Raw genomic sequence first — 19,016 nt, forward strand, 5'->3', positions numbered from 1 at the left:
GGATTATCCTTTCACACTGACACCCAACCATATTCCCCTAGTAATATACTGTATCCGAGGTGTGGTGTGAAAGATGTATAACAGTGTTGATGGATGTAAGCAGTCACACGGTCCACTATTTACAAATGTGTTGAGAACTTCAAGGACCAGAATTGTGTGAAGGGCTTTACATATGTAATACTAATTATGTCAACAATCATTGCGGTGCTTTTTGGCTTTTGTTTTTGATCTGTAAACTTGTGTGCTTAAAGGGACTATCTAAAGTTAGAATTTTTTTTTTTTACTGGATTCCTGGTCTTCTTACATCACTGAATTGCTGAGGTGAGGGAGGATAAAAATACTTAGATGATCAACTCTGTGGCAAAATGTTTGCCATTCCTCTTGACCACTGTAGTATTATGGAGCCTTTTATTTTGCAAAAAGCCTAGGGACTATCCCAATGCAGTTGTCTTTAAGATGTGGTGTGTGGATGTATTTTCAAGTTAACTAGAGGACTTGAAGGGGTATAATCTTTACTCGAAACCCTCAAACTAAAAACATCCAAAATTAATGTGCATACATCTTTTAATATGGTATTCCAAATGTTTGATTTATATTAAATGGTACTTGTTTCCTAGCAGGGCGCCCAGTACGCTAAATGCTTACTGGGCTATTCTCCGTAGTGAAATCGTTATAGTAGAATGCGATGCGATGCAATGTCCATATAAAGTGCACAGGAGTGCTTATACAATGAAATATCGAATCCGATCTCAGTGCACCAAATGCAATGCGATATTTCATTGTACAAGCACCCATGCCATGAGATGTGATGGGTGCTTACAATGAGATGTGATGGTATGACATGTGATGTGTGCATAGTATGAGATGTAATGGGTGCTTACAATTGTAAGCACCTGCACCTATGCCATTGTTTAGCGTCAACCCCAGTATCAACACCACCCCGAAGCGTGGCGAGCGCAGCGAGGGGTATCGGAACAAGTCCTCCGACCCTTTGATATCCCCACTATCCACGTCGCCGTGGAGTTGATTCTATATAGTGTTGCGAGCGCAGCGAGCCACCGAGTCCAAAGCGTGCCGAGTGCAGCGAGCCCCACGAAGGGACCTGGAATACATGTAAAGTAATCCGCGTCTGCTCACCACACTATATAAAATCAACTCCACGCCGATGGATAGTGGGGGTATGAAAAAATCGTAGGACACATTACGCCGCCGCTCGCCACGCTTCGGGGTGGTGTGGGTCGTGCTGGTGTTTTAGGAGGGAATGACAGGGAGCGGGAAAGGGAAAATCGCATCGCATGGTACTATAACATAACGCGATGCGATTTCAGTACGTTTGCGTACGTAATAAATCTCGGCACCGTGCTACCAAACTAGTACCTATTAAATATATACTCAACACACAATTTGTACTTTAAGAGTTCTTGTAATGTCTACTTGCTGTGTCACCCTTTAAAAGGTGTAAGTGCCTCACAACAATAATTCTAAATCATCTTCAGTCACTTACACCCATTTTGAATGAAAATATGAATTTTCTAATTCCATAGTTGTCTTGGAATCGTGCCCTTTGAATTCCTTGCAAATCAGTGACAAAATATTTCATCCAAGATATAAATTCAGTAAACTGCTTTGAAGACTGACTACTTCCTTTAATCTGTGAACAAACTTCAGTTATAAAAAAACCCTTTCATACTCAATTGAAAAATGTCATCACAGAGAAGCAGCTTAATATCTGAGGGCATTTTTAAATACCTGACTTCACCTATCTTAGAAGTGCAGGTATGGAGGCTTGAAAAGTGAAAATGGTTTAGTATTTGGGTAAAATAGGTCTTAGGATAAATATACTTTAGTTAAGTATTTATGAAATGTTTTTTTTTTCATTCTGATTTCGTGCTCTTTTTCTATTTTTAGTGCTGCTTTTTAAGCTAAATCAAAAAAATCTGCATGGTCAACAAACACGCCGATCCATGTGTTTTTGGTGAAATTGCAGGCTTTTTGGCCCTTTTTTTAGCCACTTGTCAGTGTGAAAATGCCCCCAATTGAATACTAAAGTCAGTTTTTATTTTCAGGCTAGCCTAAAAAAAAAACAGACTTAAATTAGGAATAGGTTTGCAAGCTGCGAGAAAATCAACCAATGCACTCTATTATTTCTGGGCCCTATCAAGTGTCACCCCAGTGAGTAAAGCACACAAATGTTGTATCCTACTACATGGCACAAGTAGCTGAAAGCTCAAATATACACATATGTTTCAGAACTACTAACATAGATCTACGAATTGAAGGAAGCTCCAGGAACTTGGGTTGTTCAATTTGACTAATTTTCAGTTTAAAATGACCGAATAATGACAAAATCTGAGTTTGATAATTAAATTTGTGTTATTTACCCAAGCCCACTACCTATTTTTGGCGAATTTATACTCTAGTCTGCAAAATAAACAAACAAACAAACAAAAAAAATAATGCAAAACGAAAGCCATAAGTAGTGAATATGGTACACAAAAGTTAAACAGAGCATAACAAGTTAAAATTCAATCCCAAGAAAACATTTTGGAGGGTCTCAATGTCCTGTTCCTGCGCGTCCTGTTCTCCTGGCTCCAGCATACGCCCACAGGCAGTGTACATTACATGCCTTCTGCCTAAAAAAACTCCAGTGATATCTGCTGTACTTACCTTAGTTCTGCTGATCTTATTTGCAGGAACCAGGTCTGTAGTGATTGTGGGCAAAATGTTGAAGGATCTGGCAAACTACAGTAGGTCAATGTGGTACTGCACTGTAAACATGTAAGCTTTTGGGAAATGGGATAAGTGGAACTACCTTTTGAAAACTTAAATTTAGCAATGTTTTCTGTGGTTATGAAATTTTATTTGCTAAGAAAAAGTTGAAGCAGTTTTAACAGTAGAAACCAGAAAAATACACATTTCAGAATCTTTCTAAAATATCCAGAAACCTGAAAGAAATTACATAAATATATGTATGCAAATATATGTTAACGATTATTTTTGGAGTCTTGATCCTTTTTTAAAATTCATTAATCTCTACTAAACCAAAGGAGCACTCAAAACAAATGTATGTCCTTGTTATTAACTAAAGATTTTTTTTTATGGTGGAGGCATTTTTTCTTTTTAAACCATGGTGACATTCCCTGTAGTAATTCTACTAGAAAAACTTGGTTTTGGACTGAATTACACTGAATTGTAAAAAAGAAAAATAGAAAAAGTTCAGTAAATCTTTAGTTACTTACTTAGCAAACTTGATACAAAACTGAGTGAAGTACTTTCTGGTTGATGCCAAGTTATCTCGAATAATTGGGACGTTCTGCTTGACATGTAGAATAATTGATGTGACATATGGGCTTTGATCACCAACATGTTCCACATTTTGCCACTGCATCTATTTATCAAAATAAAACGGATTAACAACTGCAACACATATACAGAATGATCATAGTACTCCGTATGCTCAACAATTAAAATGTACAATTTTACAGTAAAGTACAGTCAATTCATTACATGAAACCAATTCTAGAACTGCAGTACAGTAAATTATATTTTGATATCCATCCCTTAGAAAAAATACTGGTATCTGCTGTCCAGATCAATATGTGGGACACCAAGATGGTTTAGTTTCATGTGCTGCCAATCCTTGGGACTATAGTGTATGTATTGGTTGCCTGGGCAGCTGTTGAATTTAAGTTCTAAAAACAATAGGCAAAAGAGCATTGAAATCGGAGAGCGATTATAATTAATATCTCATAAGTGACTATAAATCAAGCCTCCCCCCTGAAAAACATAGTGGCCTCCCCACTATGTTTTTCAGGGGGGAGGCTTGATTTATGGGGAGGCAGGATGAAACAGTGTAATATTAGTCCTGGGTGAAGATTTGCTTTTAAGAACAGGCATGCTGTCAAGACAAAGTTTAATGTTCGTTCCAGACATCACAAGTGCAGCATTTGATAATTTTTTTGTAAAAAAAGAAAACAGAAGATAAAACAAAAAAAAAAGATGACAATTGAAAATGTATCCAATGCTAACTTAATAGAGAATCTCTGACAAATCCATCAGGAGTAGCATTCTACAAAAATGTTTTAAACATAAAGAAATACATATTAAGTGATAAATGAATGATTACCCAATCCCTGCAGATAAATTATGCTCCACGAAAAATACTTTTTATCCGTTGGCAGGCAAAAGAAAACATTGTGGCCATTATCTACTCCATTTGAATAATGAGATATAATGCCCGGTACACACCAGGATGACCTGCTCAGAATTATGTGGAGCGCACGACCAGCTCACTATGTGCAATGTGAGAGGGTTCCAATCCGATCGCGACCTGCACCCGGGTGTATGGTTGTTTTCAGATCCTACCTGCTGCAGGTAGGATCTGAATAACGACCAACCGACCCGGCCCGGATCGGACCAGAACAGGCACAAAAGGGCACAATCTACCTACGATCTACATCCAATCGGTCGGGATTGGATCTAGATTGATGGGATTAAGCCCTTGTCGTTCTGGTGTGTACCCTCCATAAGTCAGAGAGGGAATCAGGATCTGCAATTAGGTTTTATGGCCCTTATCAAAGAGCAGGCAAGAAGTCACAGCACAGTGACAGAAGTACAATACAGGGAAATCTAGATTTTAGGTTCTCTACAGGACAAGATAAAAGACACCCTTGGAATGAAGCATGGACCACTCCATGTGTCTGGCCCCTGGCGATGGCAATGCACTGTTCCACGTGTCATGATCACCTTACTAGATATATACTGCATGCAGTATAAATCTAGCCATTGCCAGTGTTCTCTCAATTGAAAACACTCGTTGTGACAGATCGCTCAGCAACCATCGTTGGTGCAGCGATGTGAGCTGAACAATCTGTGCTTAACTAGATCGCTCAGCACAATGGCTCCTGTCGTCCCGTATGTACGTGGCATAAGGCTAAATTGCTCCAGACAATACAGTACAGTGGGAATGCAAACACAAATAAATGTTTAACAAGGACTACAAGTATGTACAGTTATCCAACTGAAGGCAGCATGTGAAACAGATAGAGAAATTTAGGACACATTGAAAAATAACTAAACAATGGGTATAGTATACTATGTCAACATTAGGAATGTCAGAATTCCTTATGTGGAAATGGTCTGAGTGTCAACAATCAAATGTAATTTGATATGCAACACTTGTATATCTGTATGCGATTGAATCTGCATACAATTTGCTATGATAAAGTCGCGGAGGCTCAGTCAAACCCAGATATACACGTTTCGCAATTAAATTAATTAACGCAGCCATGGTGGGACCTAGTAACAGTGTGTTGAGAATAATTTTTGGAAACAGGATGCCATAAACTAGCAGTCCTTCACTGGACCTAGCACGCATGCCAAGGGGGGTTGTTTGACGTGACTGTAGCAAAAACTTATGAGGATACAGAAAAATGTTTTCTGTTATTTTCCTGTTGACCGCAATATTAAAAGAACATGGGTGCAGGGTGTGTGCCCCCTGAACCCAATGGCCTGTGTGCACTACGCACAGATGCTCCAATTCTAAATATGCTACTGTCACCTCTTGTTTTATACAACAAATAACATGAGCTTGCCTAATAAAAGTTTGTGTGTATCACAATATAAAACATACGGGGGGAATTTTACTAAGATGGGAGTTCTAGTTCACATGAGATGTTGGGCAATCAATCAGATCCTGTCTATTAACTTATCTTCTAGAACAGTGGTGTCAAAATCATGGCCCTTCAGCTGTTGTGGAACTACACGTCCCAGCATGCCCTGCCACAGATTTTATATAATTTATTGCTATAAGTGTGGCAGGGCATGCTGGGACGTGTAGTTCCACAACAGCTGAAGGGCCATGAGTTTGACACCACTGTTTTAGAAGGTGCTATATAAATAAGAAGTAGATTCTGATTGGTTGCCCATAGCAACATCACATGTGAAATAGAACTCCCATCTTAGTAAATTTCCCCAACAGAATGTAATGAAAGTTCCAAAACAATAAATATTTCAGCTCACTAATAATATTTCTCTAAGATTGTTATTAACATTTATTTATATATCCGCAGCATATTGCATGATATGTTACAATGGTGAACAAAACCGTTCAAACAAAGGAGACTGAAATAACAGCAGTGTGGATGACAAACACAGATCTTGTAAAAAAAGTATGGGTGAAGTTGGGAGATATTTTGATATGAGCAAACACATGTATTGTATGTTGGGGTAGTTTTAATGGCAGCCTAGTAAGCAGACGTAATAAATACTGAATTTGGTTGTAATACAGGTTACAAATAAAGGGAATGACATAGCAAAGCAGCAGATGATGACCGTTTTGTGAGTGAAAATCAGCATAAAGGTCTAATTTGTTTTCCAAAAGAAGTGGTATAGATAGAGAAAAAGATAGAGGACCCAGGACTGAGCCTTGGGTACATTAACTGTTAAAGGAAGCTGACACTCATAGAACACGTCATAAAAAGGAGGCTAAAAACCAGGATAGTGACAGAGGAACTATACAATACAGACGAGTACAAGCTATCCAACTGTTCTTTCACAAGTGGTTGCACCCGTTAATCCTATGAGACTTGAAAGCTAACACGTGTATATGTTCATTAAAATGACTGAATAGGAGTCGGATAGTAACCAATTAGGTAATGGGATGTCTTGTGTAACCATGTGGATTTCTATTGAAAACCCATGCATCAAAGGATTCAGTATGAAATCCCGGCGGTCAAAATCCCGACAACGGAATCCCGACCGCCGAAATCCCGACAAGGAGGGGACGTGGATCGCCACGCTAATTTATTCTCCCTCCAGGGGTGTCGTGGACACCCACGGAGGGAGAAAGTGTCGGGATTTCGGCGGTCGGGATTCTGAACGCCGGGATCCCGACCGCCGGGATTTAAACTGCATCCTGCATCAAAATAGGAAAGTCAAATAATTTATTTAGCACTTATGTTTGAATATTTTAGTAATTGTTAAAAAAACAAACATCCATTTCCACAGGCTCTTATTTTCTTATGAAATATTGTACTTAATGTTGTTACAAGGCAACTAAGACCAATGAAGTCCCAGTCACTAACTTTTCAATATATTTAAAAAGGTCCTTCAATGGAGTTATGGATCAGTTATTTCCCATAGCAAATTATACAGTGTCACAATGGTTGACAGAAATATTCTGTGGTCCTCCAGATGTTGTGGAACTACATGTCCCAGCATGCCCTGACAGTTTTGGCATGCTCTTATAGGAAAAAATGTGGCAATGCATGGTGGAACATGTAGTTTCACAACATCTGGAGGGCCACAGGTTGAAGACCCATGCTGTACACAATTACTAAAATAGAAATGTAGACTGCAATTCCCAAGTACCAACATTAATGAAGGAATAATGGAGACCATGTGCAAGAAAATCATTATGGCATATTATGGTGGTGGTACCAACAAAAACAGAATTTACAGGTTGTATGCCAGTAAAATGGGGTCATTGATTAAAAGATACTGCATGTATGTTAAATAAATGATTGCTTCACAGGTTCAGTATGTCCCATACACAGTTATGTGCCAATACAGTAACTTTGTAATTAGGTTATATTGAGCTACAAAAATGTAGTATTCAATACACAGTGTGACAACACTCAAAGAAACTCTGGCAATTGCCAATAATGTGTTTGGAAGACTAAAAGAACACATGTAGCTAAGAAGGGACTTTACAGAACCCTGCATTTAGTTTCTCTTTTTGCAATATTCATATTGAACTCATGTGTCAAAGTACAGCCTGCTAGTTTTGATGACGCACCATTACCATACAGTAAATAATTGTTAAGTCTCTGTAGCACAAAGGGATTATTTGTAGTGTCTATGATTACAGCGCAGCAATTTGTGTCACTTTCCTTTCCCATTTCCTTAATCCCAAAACATTTTTCCTTTTTTGACTAAATAAAGTGGTTGGAAAATAGCTGTGAACCAAGATTTAGTTTATCATCTTTTTCTGCTGCTTTGAGAAGCAGCAGCATGAAAATCCATTAAGGGAAAACTGAACTCCGCTGTGGCTGTCAGAATAAATTCTCTCATTTGGCCTTAAACGTTTTCCCCCTTGTGTTTTGTTTGGGCATGTGCCAGGTAGTTTTCAACTGGTCCCATCTAACATGTATAATAATAAAAAGCCAGCATATACAATTGCTACCTGCTGATTGCAATTTGTCTGCACACAGGTGCCTGTCTGCTGAGACTGGCAGGTAAAATGTTCTCAAAAGAAGATGCCTGGCCAATGGAATATACTATGTTAACAATCTGAAACCAAATATTTGGATCTGAGTTTGATATAAGATGTTGTCTTTAGATTTGGAAATCATTTACCTGCCTCAATTTCGCTACATAATCCAATACATACTTTTACACAGCAAACCACATTTTGAATGCATAATTCAGTTTAGATATAACATTTAGAATGGTGCATGTTTTCTTGTAAAATGTTAAGTATTTCCTCTATTATTAACCTCATATATCCTGTGCTGTACAAACAGCAACACAAATATATTAAGATTCACCTGCTAATAATTATGATACAACCATTAAATGCTTTGGTACTCTTTACCTAGAACGGCGCCCATCGCGGGCATCGCATGCCATTATGGCATGCGATGCGACCGATGCGATGCCCGCGATTTCACATAGAAATGAATGTTAAAATGTAAATCGCGTCGGTCGCATGCGACCAAAAATCGCATGCGATGCGACCGACGCGATTACCGCGATTTCACATAGGGAACAATGTTAAATGGTAACACTTTCTATTCTCAACTCCACGCCGACGTGGATAGTGGGGGTATAAAAAGGTCGGAGGACGCGTACCGCCGCCACGCTTCGGGTTGACGTTGATCGTGGGGTGGCGTTTACAATTGGGGGGGCCATTTCACACTTGAGGGTGGCTATTTGGCCTCTGTGGGCCATTTAACATTGTTCCCTATGTAAAATCGGGTCAATTGGACCATTTAACATTGTTCCCTATATGAAATCGCGTCGATCGCATCGCATGCGATTTTTTGGTCGCATGCGATGGACGAGATTTTTTACCTTGCGATGCCCAAGATATGCTTTTGTTGCTCATCATATCTGTTTAGGAATAATTATTTTTGAAGTATATAAATTGAAGTCTAAACCATATTTGCCAAAGTTCCCCTAATACCTGCTAGCTAGACTCATGACATTTTCTGGGCTCCTCAGAGTCTGACAATCACCCTGAACTGAAGCTGGATACGAGAGAGAAATGGAGGGCTGAGCATAGCACAATGATAATATTCACCTTATCACCCTCCAATAACCGCACAGAGAACAATGGGTAGAAGCAGCAATGTCTACATCTGCGTGCTAGAGAATGGCAGACATTTTCTTACAACACACGGGGATGAAGCTGACAGAGGGGGATGAAGCTGTGCTGATGAACATTGGAGGATGAGTCAGAGAGATGGGGGTGGGAATAAAACCATAGCAACATCACATGTGAAGTAGAATACACATCTTAGTAAATTTCCCCCACAGGGCGGGATGAGCTGATGGCTGTCTTGAGTCCTGTTGAAGAAAGTGCGCTATATAACTTAAACTTAACAAAAAAGGTGTTTGAAAAGTCCCAAGGCGCTAAAAATTCTTTGCAGCCGCAAACCAAAACTGGAGGACCACTGAACAATCCTCTCTGGTAGATGCTTCGGAACAAAGGAAGGTCTGCTGGCGCTGAACTTGTTTGTCCACGGGATGAATACTCGTGATGTGGATGGGAATATGAAAAATAATAATAATAAAAAATTTGATGAGATGATTGTGAAGTGAGAGTGCTTTCTGGTGAGACAAGAACACTCTGGGTGAGGGATTCGTACCAAAACTCACAAATAGTAGGTGCGTTATAAACATATAACGGTATCTTTTTATGGGTCCACCCATGTGTGAGATGTGGAAGACAATACCAATAGTGAAGGAAAGTCTCAAGAAGGGCGTACCGTACTCACTGAATGATCAGGAGTAATCACGCACATAAAGGTATCTTTATGAGTGGGTAAATATGTAGTATCCAGGATAGATGCCTACCGTACTCACTGAGAACGCAGGCAGTATACACACATAGGGGTTTCTTTTAGAAGACACGAGGTCCACTCTCCAATAGAAGCCCTCAGCCTCAATGGCAGGGGTATATGCAAAAAAGGAGGAGGACCGTTCTTAGTAAAATGATTTAATTGAGGAACAACTGATATGTGGCCAATTGGCCAATAACCACAAAACAGAAGGTCCAATGAATGATAAAAAATGACAATAAAAACAGAATGAAACACTCACTTTTCTCCCAACATGTTTCGGCGGTCACAGCCGCCTTTTTCAAGGTAGAAAGTGAATGAACTGGCAGGGTTTATATAGCACCATGAAGGAAGCACTTCCGGGTCCCAGTATTATCCGTGTAAAGAATAAAACAGGGCTTAATGTAATATATATACACATGCCTATGGTGCCGCTGGTTAAGACGCCATCTCAAAAGTAATAAAATATAACTTTTATTCTTACCGGCACTTTAATGCGTGTTCCTTCGTATTTGGAACGCACAGCCGGAAGTCTAAGTCCGCATTGACACGGTGCGCCGTGTAAAGCACACCGCCGGGATCCTTATCATTGATGTGTCATATTAACAATCCTGCTTCCGGACCGTGAAACGCACGGCCGGACAGCAGGTGTGCAAGCAGAAATAATGTTCCTAATTTCCTTAATGGTTTTCAGACGGACAATGGAATAGAAAAAATCATAATAATTTAATCTAAGCGAAATATTATATGACACATGGTAATAGCGAATTTACTAAAAGGACCAATTCATGGAAAAAATGCAGCATATATACATACTTAAAAATACATGCTAAAAAAGACAATTAAAAAACAAAAAAAACATATATATGAATTTTATAATGAAAAGTGACTATGTGATGTATCTACAGAAACCATTTGAGATCAAACTCATGGTTTAGACCATTAGGAGATAGGGTGGACAAATTAAATATCCACCTCATCTCCGTTTGGGCAAGGCGAACATCCCTATTATTATATCTCCAATTACTTTTGACGGCCTCTAGGCCCCAAAAGCCTGTGATATGTTTGGTGGAACTATTATGGACCTCCAGAAAATGCAATGAAAAAGGGTGTTCCTTAAAACCCTTCTTAATGTTGCGTACGTGCTCAGCGAGACGTATTTTCATGGTTCTTTTGGTCTTACCAATATATAGTTTCTCGCATGAACACTTTATAGCGTAAAGAACATAATTAGTATTGCATGTTATAAATTGTTTGGGTTTAATGATGATGTTATTAAGATTTATTTCTGTATATTTCCTCACCATTGATGGACAAGATTTACAGATGGCACAATCTCCACAACGATGAAACCCGTTATTACGCGTGGAGATGACATTCTGTTCAATAAAAGCGCTTTTAACCAATTTATCCTTAAGATTAGCTGCTCGCCTATAGATAAATTTTGGTTTGATTGGTAAAACATTGGCCAAGACAGGATCTTCCATTAGGAGTTTCCAATTTTGTTTAAAAATTTGCTCTATAGACCTATAATAAGCATTATATTGGGTACTAAAAGCAATGGTATAATTTTGTTTCTGAGAAGTTGTACTAGTAGATTTATCTTTAAGTAGGTCATCTCTTGCGAGAGACCTAGTTTCTTCCAAAGCTTTATCTAATAATGTATTATCATATCCTTTATTTAAGAATTTTTTCTTCATTTTATTTGCGCTCATCTCAAAGTTGGTCAAATTGGAGCAATTGCGTTTCAAACGCACAAATTGTCCTTTGGGGACGTTGGATACCCATCTTTTGAGGTGGTTGCTCGAAGGATTAATGTAGGAGTTCGAGTCTGATGGTTTATAATAAACCGTGGTCTCCAATTTCCCATTTTCTGAAAAAAATCTAAGATCAAGAAAATTCACCTCAATTTTAATGATATTGAAGGAGAGCTGAATATTAAAACCTTATTATTCAGGTGTGCTCAAAACCTATCAAGCTCTGACTCCTGTCCCCTCCATATAAACAGCACGTCGTCAATATAGCGCCACCACTGTACCAGATTTGCTCCCCAGCCATGCCAGTTCATTCACTTTCTACCTTGAAAAAGGCGGCTGTGACCGCCGAAACATGTTGGGAGAAAAGTGAGTGTTTCATTCTGTTTTTATTGTCATTTTTTATCATTCATTGGACCTTCTGTTTTGTGGTTATTGGCCAATTGGCCACATATCAGTTGTTCCTCCATTAAATCATTTTACTAAGAACGGTCCTCCACCTTTTTTGCATATACCCCTGCCATTGAGGCTGAGGGCTTCTATTGGAGAGTGGACCTCGTGTCTTCTAAAAGAAACCTCTATGTGTGTATACTGCCTGAGTTCTCAGTGAGTACGGTAGGCATCTATCCTGGATACTACATATTTACCCACTCATAAAGATACCTTTATGTGCGTGATTACTCCTGATCATTCAGTGAGTACGGTACACCCTTCTTGAGACTTTCCTTCACTATTGGTATTGTCTTCCACATCTCACACACGGGTGGACCCATAAAAAGATACCGTTATATGTTTATAACGCACCTACTATTTGTGAGTTTTGGTACGAATCCCTCACCCAGAGTGTTCTTGTCTCACCAGAAAGCACTCTCACTTCACAATCATCTTATCAAATTTTTTATTATTATTATTTTTCATATTCCCATCCATATCACGAGTATTCATCCCGTGGACAAACAAGTTCAGCGCCAGCAGACCTTCCTTTGTTCCGAAGCATATAACTTAAACTTACTTACATGTATGTTTGAGGAAGGATTGAGGAGCCGCAAAACCATAAAAAAAATGTTAAAAGATAGCAGAGAACAAATATGATAGACTGGTTTTGGTTTTCCAACTTTTTGGATATAACCAATACTCAACAAGATATTTTTTTTAAATATTACAATTGTTTTAGTATATTGGGTAAAAATGTACAAATTTCCTCCCAGGTCAGTGATTTTGAAAAAATAAAACAAATGGAGCTCCCGGCAGCCATCTTGAATTCGGCTCCCATCTGCTCTCAGCGGCTTCCATAGGGCTTATAACCTCAGCTACTGCCAGGTACGTAATAGCCTCACTGTCCCAGTTGACTCCTGCTAAAGCAATCTTAGTATTGAGCTGGGGACATATAAGAGACTTCGTATATATGGTGGCCTCTCTCCCCTCCTCCTACAACAGCCCCTCCTGGTCACTACCAGCAGCCCCGTGCAATTTGGATCACACAATTGGACTGCATCTCTCTCCTCTCCCTAGAGACATATATGGGAGCAACGGAGAGTAATAACTCCTTCATACTGTAACTATACTATAGAACCCTGCTCTACTATTGGTCACTGGCTGGTCCATGGCTATACGATCACAGCTGCTTCCACATATCAGTTACAGAGGACATACCAATAACTAGGGGTGTCCTGGTTTCAAGACTAACCTATATTGCACCCCAATCTCCCCCCGAACTCTGCAAGCAAGCATTTGACTACTTAGATTGTGACAGCTGCTCTCTAACACACCAGTTGGCAATAGGGATAATTTCCCCAGGGAAGTCATCACCCCCCCCCACCACAAAAAAAAAGAAAAAAAACCTGTGCAGCACCAACCTCGCGGATATAAGAAGCTCTAAAGACATTAGCACTAGGGCTTTTCCCATACTCAATGCCTGGTGTGTGTACAATAATGGTGAAAACACAATACACACACTTTTCCTTTAGTGAACTATGGAACCCAGCATGGCACTATTGCAGAACATGATTGGTAGGGCCTATTGCAGTGGAATATGATTTTTGGCACCTGGTTTTTCCATAACCAGCCTATCAAAGTTCAGTTACAGACCGCTTGATGAAAGGTTTGTGTAAAGCCACCTTAAGAGTGAGGTTGAAACAGAGAGCAATACTTGCTCTAGGTATTAACTGTGAATAGTATTCATTTACGGTCAGGGCAGAAACAGGAGGATAGGATTTATCAAATTTGTATGCTATTGATATCAAAGTTTAGGTTAAGGAATTTTAAAGTGTTAAGGAATTGATCAGCTTTCCATATTTTATGTATCCATTCCCTTTTACAAGCTTTGCAAGGTCCATACCAGCAGCATTTGACTTAAGACCCAAGCAACTGCAGATGGTGAAACATGCAAGAACCGGTTAGTCAAAACATTGCTCCCACTGCAACAACAGTTTAAACTTTACAAAGCTCTGGTCATTAATGGGGTAGCGGCGTGATCAGAATCTAGTAGTAGCGCACACTACCATCCCAGACCGTAACTCCCCCTTATAGAAGATTGGCTGCGGTATTTAGGGAACTTGTAGACTTTTGCCATGGACTTACGGAAAAAGCTCATTTATTAGACATTTTGCTGCTATTATTTTATAATCATTAAGGCAAGGAACGGAACTGCAAATAACATCCCTATTCTATGATTAGCTGCTGTTGCTCACATGGGTGAAATATAGTACAGCAACATTCACTATGAAACGGCTCTTCCATGAAGAATAAATCTAACAAGGAAATATAACATTCCATTGCTGGCCATGTCTGTATTCCTACTTTTGCTCACAGGCTGTTTCTGTTAAAATACTGTTTCTATATTTATTTTGTGGTAAAAAAAAACCATTGACTTTTACACATCTATACCAGACTTCAGAAACACAGCATGGTCTTATTTACCAGAGTAAAGGAGTAGCAGCAGGTTTACAAGGGAGTTGACAGAATTCTCAAGAAAAAGATTAAGGAAAGCTCCACTTTGTTTAGGAAGTGATTTAGCCACTTATGCTGCTTTCTTACAGTGGAATTACAAATATGTATATCTTTGATGTAGAGAAGCAAAAAGTTCTGTTTAGTTGCTGGTTTAAAAAAAGCTTTGCTAATTCAAGTCAATGGCTTTACCCAATGAATTAAATCTTCCTAAAGGGGCAATAAATTATACAAATGCAAATTTGGCAGCTTTTATGAACATCTCTGTGAGGGATGTGCAAAATATCTGCTAAAAATGCCAGTGTCGCTCAAGTATGTTATATAAATCCAAATAAAAAAATGTTCTATTAAAAAAAGATTATGGGTGACATTTAATAGGATGAGATTTTTAAGTAAGTTTCTGAAGTCGCACAAAATTGCATTTTTGGGAATTTTTTTTTCAAAATCGCCAATTTTATGGAATGCGAATTGAGGTATGAAAAATGCGATGTGATGCGATAAAGTGCAAATTTTAGTCATGAAAATGTATGAGCATAACCAGCTCAGGGCTCAAAGAACCTGTCCTGGCTTTAGAAATTCAGGTGGCAAAAAACATATGGGATCCCCAGGATTTATAAAACCAGCACCAGGTTCAAGGGCCAGTCCTTGTTCCCAAAATACGGGGGACAAAATAAGTAGGGGTCCCCGTATTTAGGCAACCAGCACCGAGCCCATACAGCCAACAGGGTAATTCCACTCCTTATTGGCTGGTGGGCGGGACTAATCCCCCAGGATGTGGGAGGATCTGCAAATGTAAACAATTATGCGGGCTTCACTCGCAGGGGTACTGGCAGGCAGAAATCGATCCAAGAGGTGTGTGGTGAATATAATTTCCCTCAATGGGTACCTGTTCCAACTCTACTTGGATAAGATCACATTCCTTCGAATCTATAGATAATGTGAATGAATTTAGTGTGTAATAAAGTTATACTGTGTGTGTGTATTTTATTTCACTATTGGTCGTGTTGTGGAACTACAAGACCAAGCAAGCCCTTTAATGCCCCGCATGTTGGAACTTGTAGTTCCCCAAGTCCCTACATGCTGTGCAGGCTTGCTGGGACTTTCAGTTCCACAACATTACACAATTTAATCTATTATTAACCATTTATCAATCCGATGCCCACCGCCCCAGGGGCATCGTGGACAGCCCAAGGCTTCAGCCTGGGCAGGGTTAACCCTGGAGAAGGGGACCCCTTTATTGTGGTGGGGGCACTCCACCAAGGTGTTTGCCTGTGCTGACCAGCAACGGGGGTGAATGCTTTGGCCGAGGGAACTTGCATAAATAGTGGCATTACCCTGTTGACTGTTTGGGCCCGGTGCTGGTTGCGGAAATACGGGGGACCGCTACTCATTTTGTCCCTTGTATTTTGGGAATTAGGACTGGCCATTGAGTGATTCTTACTGCAAATACCCTATTAAATTGGCAATTTCGGAAAAAACGTGCAAATGTGGCCATTTTTTGACTAAAAATCGCAAATGTCTAAATATCTCATTCTATTAAATGACACCCAGAACAAATAGATCGATTTGAGAGTGACCTTGGCGAGGGCCAAATTGTGATGACTAGATGGCTGGGTATAGAGCACCTCCAAAAAGTCAGTTTAGTCTTGTGGAGTTTTCCCAGTATGCTGTAGTTTGTACATGCCAAAAGTGGTCCAAGGAAGTACAACTGAAGAACTGGTGACATGGTCATGGGCACACAAGACTCAATGATGCACGTGGGGAGCAAAGGCCAGCCCGTCTGGTCTGATCCCACAGGAAAGTTACTGTAGTACAACTTGCTGAAAAAGGTAATTCTGGCTATGATAGAAAAGTGTCAGAACAGACTAGTCAGAGTGCCCATGCTAATTACTATACACCACCGAAAGCGCATACAATGCGCAAGTGAGTCTCATAACTGGAACATGGAGCTATGGAGGATGAATCACAATTTATTTTATATCATTTGGAAGGACTGGTACATTTTTTATCTGGAGAAGAGATGGCACCAAAACGCACTGTGGGAAGAAAGCAAGCCAGGGAAGGCAGTGTGATGCTGTAGGCAATATTTTGCTGGGAAACCTTGTGCTCTGGCATTCATGTTAATATTAAGTCCCCCATACTTTATAGATATATTGGGGCAATGTCTCAATTCTCCGGTTGCCAGGTTGGGGAATCAAACCCTTTAACCTATCGCAATCAGAGACCTCCTTCAAATGCATGGCATATAAACCAGACACATTGCACAATTGGTAACCCTGGAAAAAGGCCTATGTGGCTGAAACATTTTGGACCTTCATCACAGTGCACCCAACACCAGGACACCATCCCCTCACCCTTTGCTAAGCCTCCTCCTGGCCGGGAGTCGAGCGCATAGTGCCAGTCCAGTGCTGACTCCTGTTTGCCGAACTCTCGCAAGACCGGCATCCCAGAAGTCTCGCGCACCAGTGTGCTGTGGAGCCAGGCAGGACCATCTCGCCTAGCAGACACCTACCGCGGCTGAAGTCGCATAAGGACACCCGGACTCCCCACCCCAGCACCACCACAGCAAAAGGGTAAGCAGCAGGATGCCACTCTCTGCTGACACTGTTTCTTTCCTGGAAAGACTTTATTTACTTTATTGACATAGACTTCCTCATTAACACCCACCAGTTTGAGCGAGTATTTACACACACTGCTCATCTAGCAGGATTCATCATCCCCAGTGCTCAAGCACACATCCCCACTAACCAACCCTGCCCAATCAGAGACCGCTGCGGTCACGCTGGTACACAGGGGTCCCTAAAAGACACCCTTAAGCCCTGTAAAGGTCCACACAGAGTGATACCTCACTGGCCTATTCCTGTGATTTGACTTGCTATTACTCACTAAAAGATAAATAAAACACATATTGTTTTCACATCAGTGTTTTTGTGTTTATAGAGTTAATAACATACTACACCACACCACTAAGGTGAGCGCTTAGTATTCACTTTATTTAGGTTGGGGAATCTGGAACAGCAAACATTTTAAAAATCCCAATTCCCTCATCCCGATAGAAAACAGATCGGATTGGCTAATTGGGCATTTTTAACAATTTATTTTCCCCAATTCCTTGATAATAATGATGAAGCACTGATCATTGCTGGTTGGTAAATCTGGGAATGAGGGCTGCTGATTTATGGGGTATATATTTTTACATGTACCTCCTACCTAAACATTGATGCAGACCAATCACATCCCTCAATGGCAATGGTATCCAAGACAGCAGTGGTCTTTGATCTTCCCAGTAGCCCATAGGTGGCTTACTGCAACAATTCAAATGACTCAATATATATTTTTATACTGAACATGGACAGCAAGAGAAAAAGAAACTGAAAAGTACATACCTTACTCATGGCAGTAAGTGCGGGATCACAGGCAGAGTCTAGATCTTGTACAAGAAGCTGAATACTGTTGGAAATCACGCTAAAAAACATAAAAACAGAGCAACAGAGTGTGATACTACTTCCTATTATAATAAAAGGTAGACATAAAAGTCTACATTTCAAAAATATTTTTCACTATTCAGACAACACACAAGGCTAAAATGTACTAGCCTCAGAGTTCTGGGGGTGCAGAACTTTTGGACGAACCTTCCAATTCTTTTTTTAAAGCAGCAATTATTTACAAGGCAAAGCCAGGTTGGCTTTGCCATGTAATGATTGCTGCTTTAAAAGAAAACAGGCAGACTCACACAAAAGTCCAGCACCCCTAGAATACTGCATCCCCTAGAAACTACACTGTAAAAAGCCTACTGCAAAAAGGTTTAGTACACGTGAATTTTTTATTTACCTGTATTATAGTCAGTCAAACTCCCAAAAGGGTGGATTGGAAGTTTTATTTTAGTGTTAACAATTAAAGCTGGTGCAAAATCTATCAATGTAACACAGAAACTTGATATACAATGGTCAGCTGAAAAATGTGTAGCAGATCAGCATGGGTTATCTATGAAAACATAAATGGGTACACTGCATACCACTGCAGCTGCCCAATTATAGGTATTATTCAATCACTAAGGGCCAAATGTATCAACCTTCAAAAAGTGATAAAATGGAGAGTGATAAACAACCAGCCAATCAGCTCTGTAGAGCAGCATGACCCTCTTTTCGAACAGGAAGAAATAGATTTGCCTGAACAATCTATTTCTGCTTCGCACATCAGGATCAAATTGGCATAAAATGCGGCTGTACAAGTGCGATTCAAACTAACTTTC

General features: G+C 39.9%; 1 protein-coding gene across 1 annotated transcript in view; it reads right to left on the minus strand.

The window, feature by feature from the left end:
* VPS53 (VPS53 subunit of GARP complex) overlaps positions 1 to 19,016 on the minus strand; it is a 210,452-nt gene that overhangs the window by 49,561 nt on the left and 141,875 nt on the right. The window contains exons 17-18 of the mRNA XM_083173988.1: positions 18,151 to 18,229; positions 3,240 to 3,388 (exon numbers count right to left, since the gene is read on the minus strand). Coding sequence (XP_083030114.1) covers positions 3,240 to 3,388; positions 18,151 to 18,229 — 228 coding nt within the window. The remainder of the gene's footprint in view (positions 1 to 3,239; positions 3,389 to 18,150; positions 18,230 to 19,016) is intronic.

Source organism: Crinia signifera, chromosome 2 (assembly GCF_055691185.1).
Source record: "Crinia signifera chromosome 2, ASM5569118v1, whole genome shotgun sequence".
NCBI lineage: Eukaryota > Metazoa > Chordata > Amphibia > Anura > Myobatrachidae > Crinia > Crinia signifera.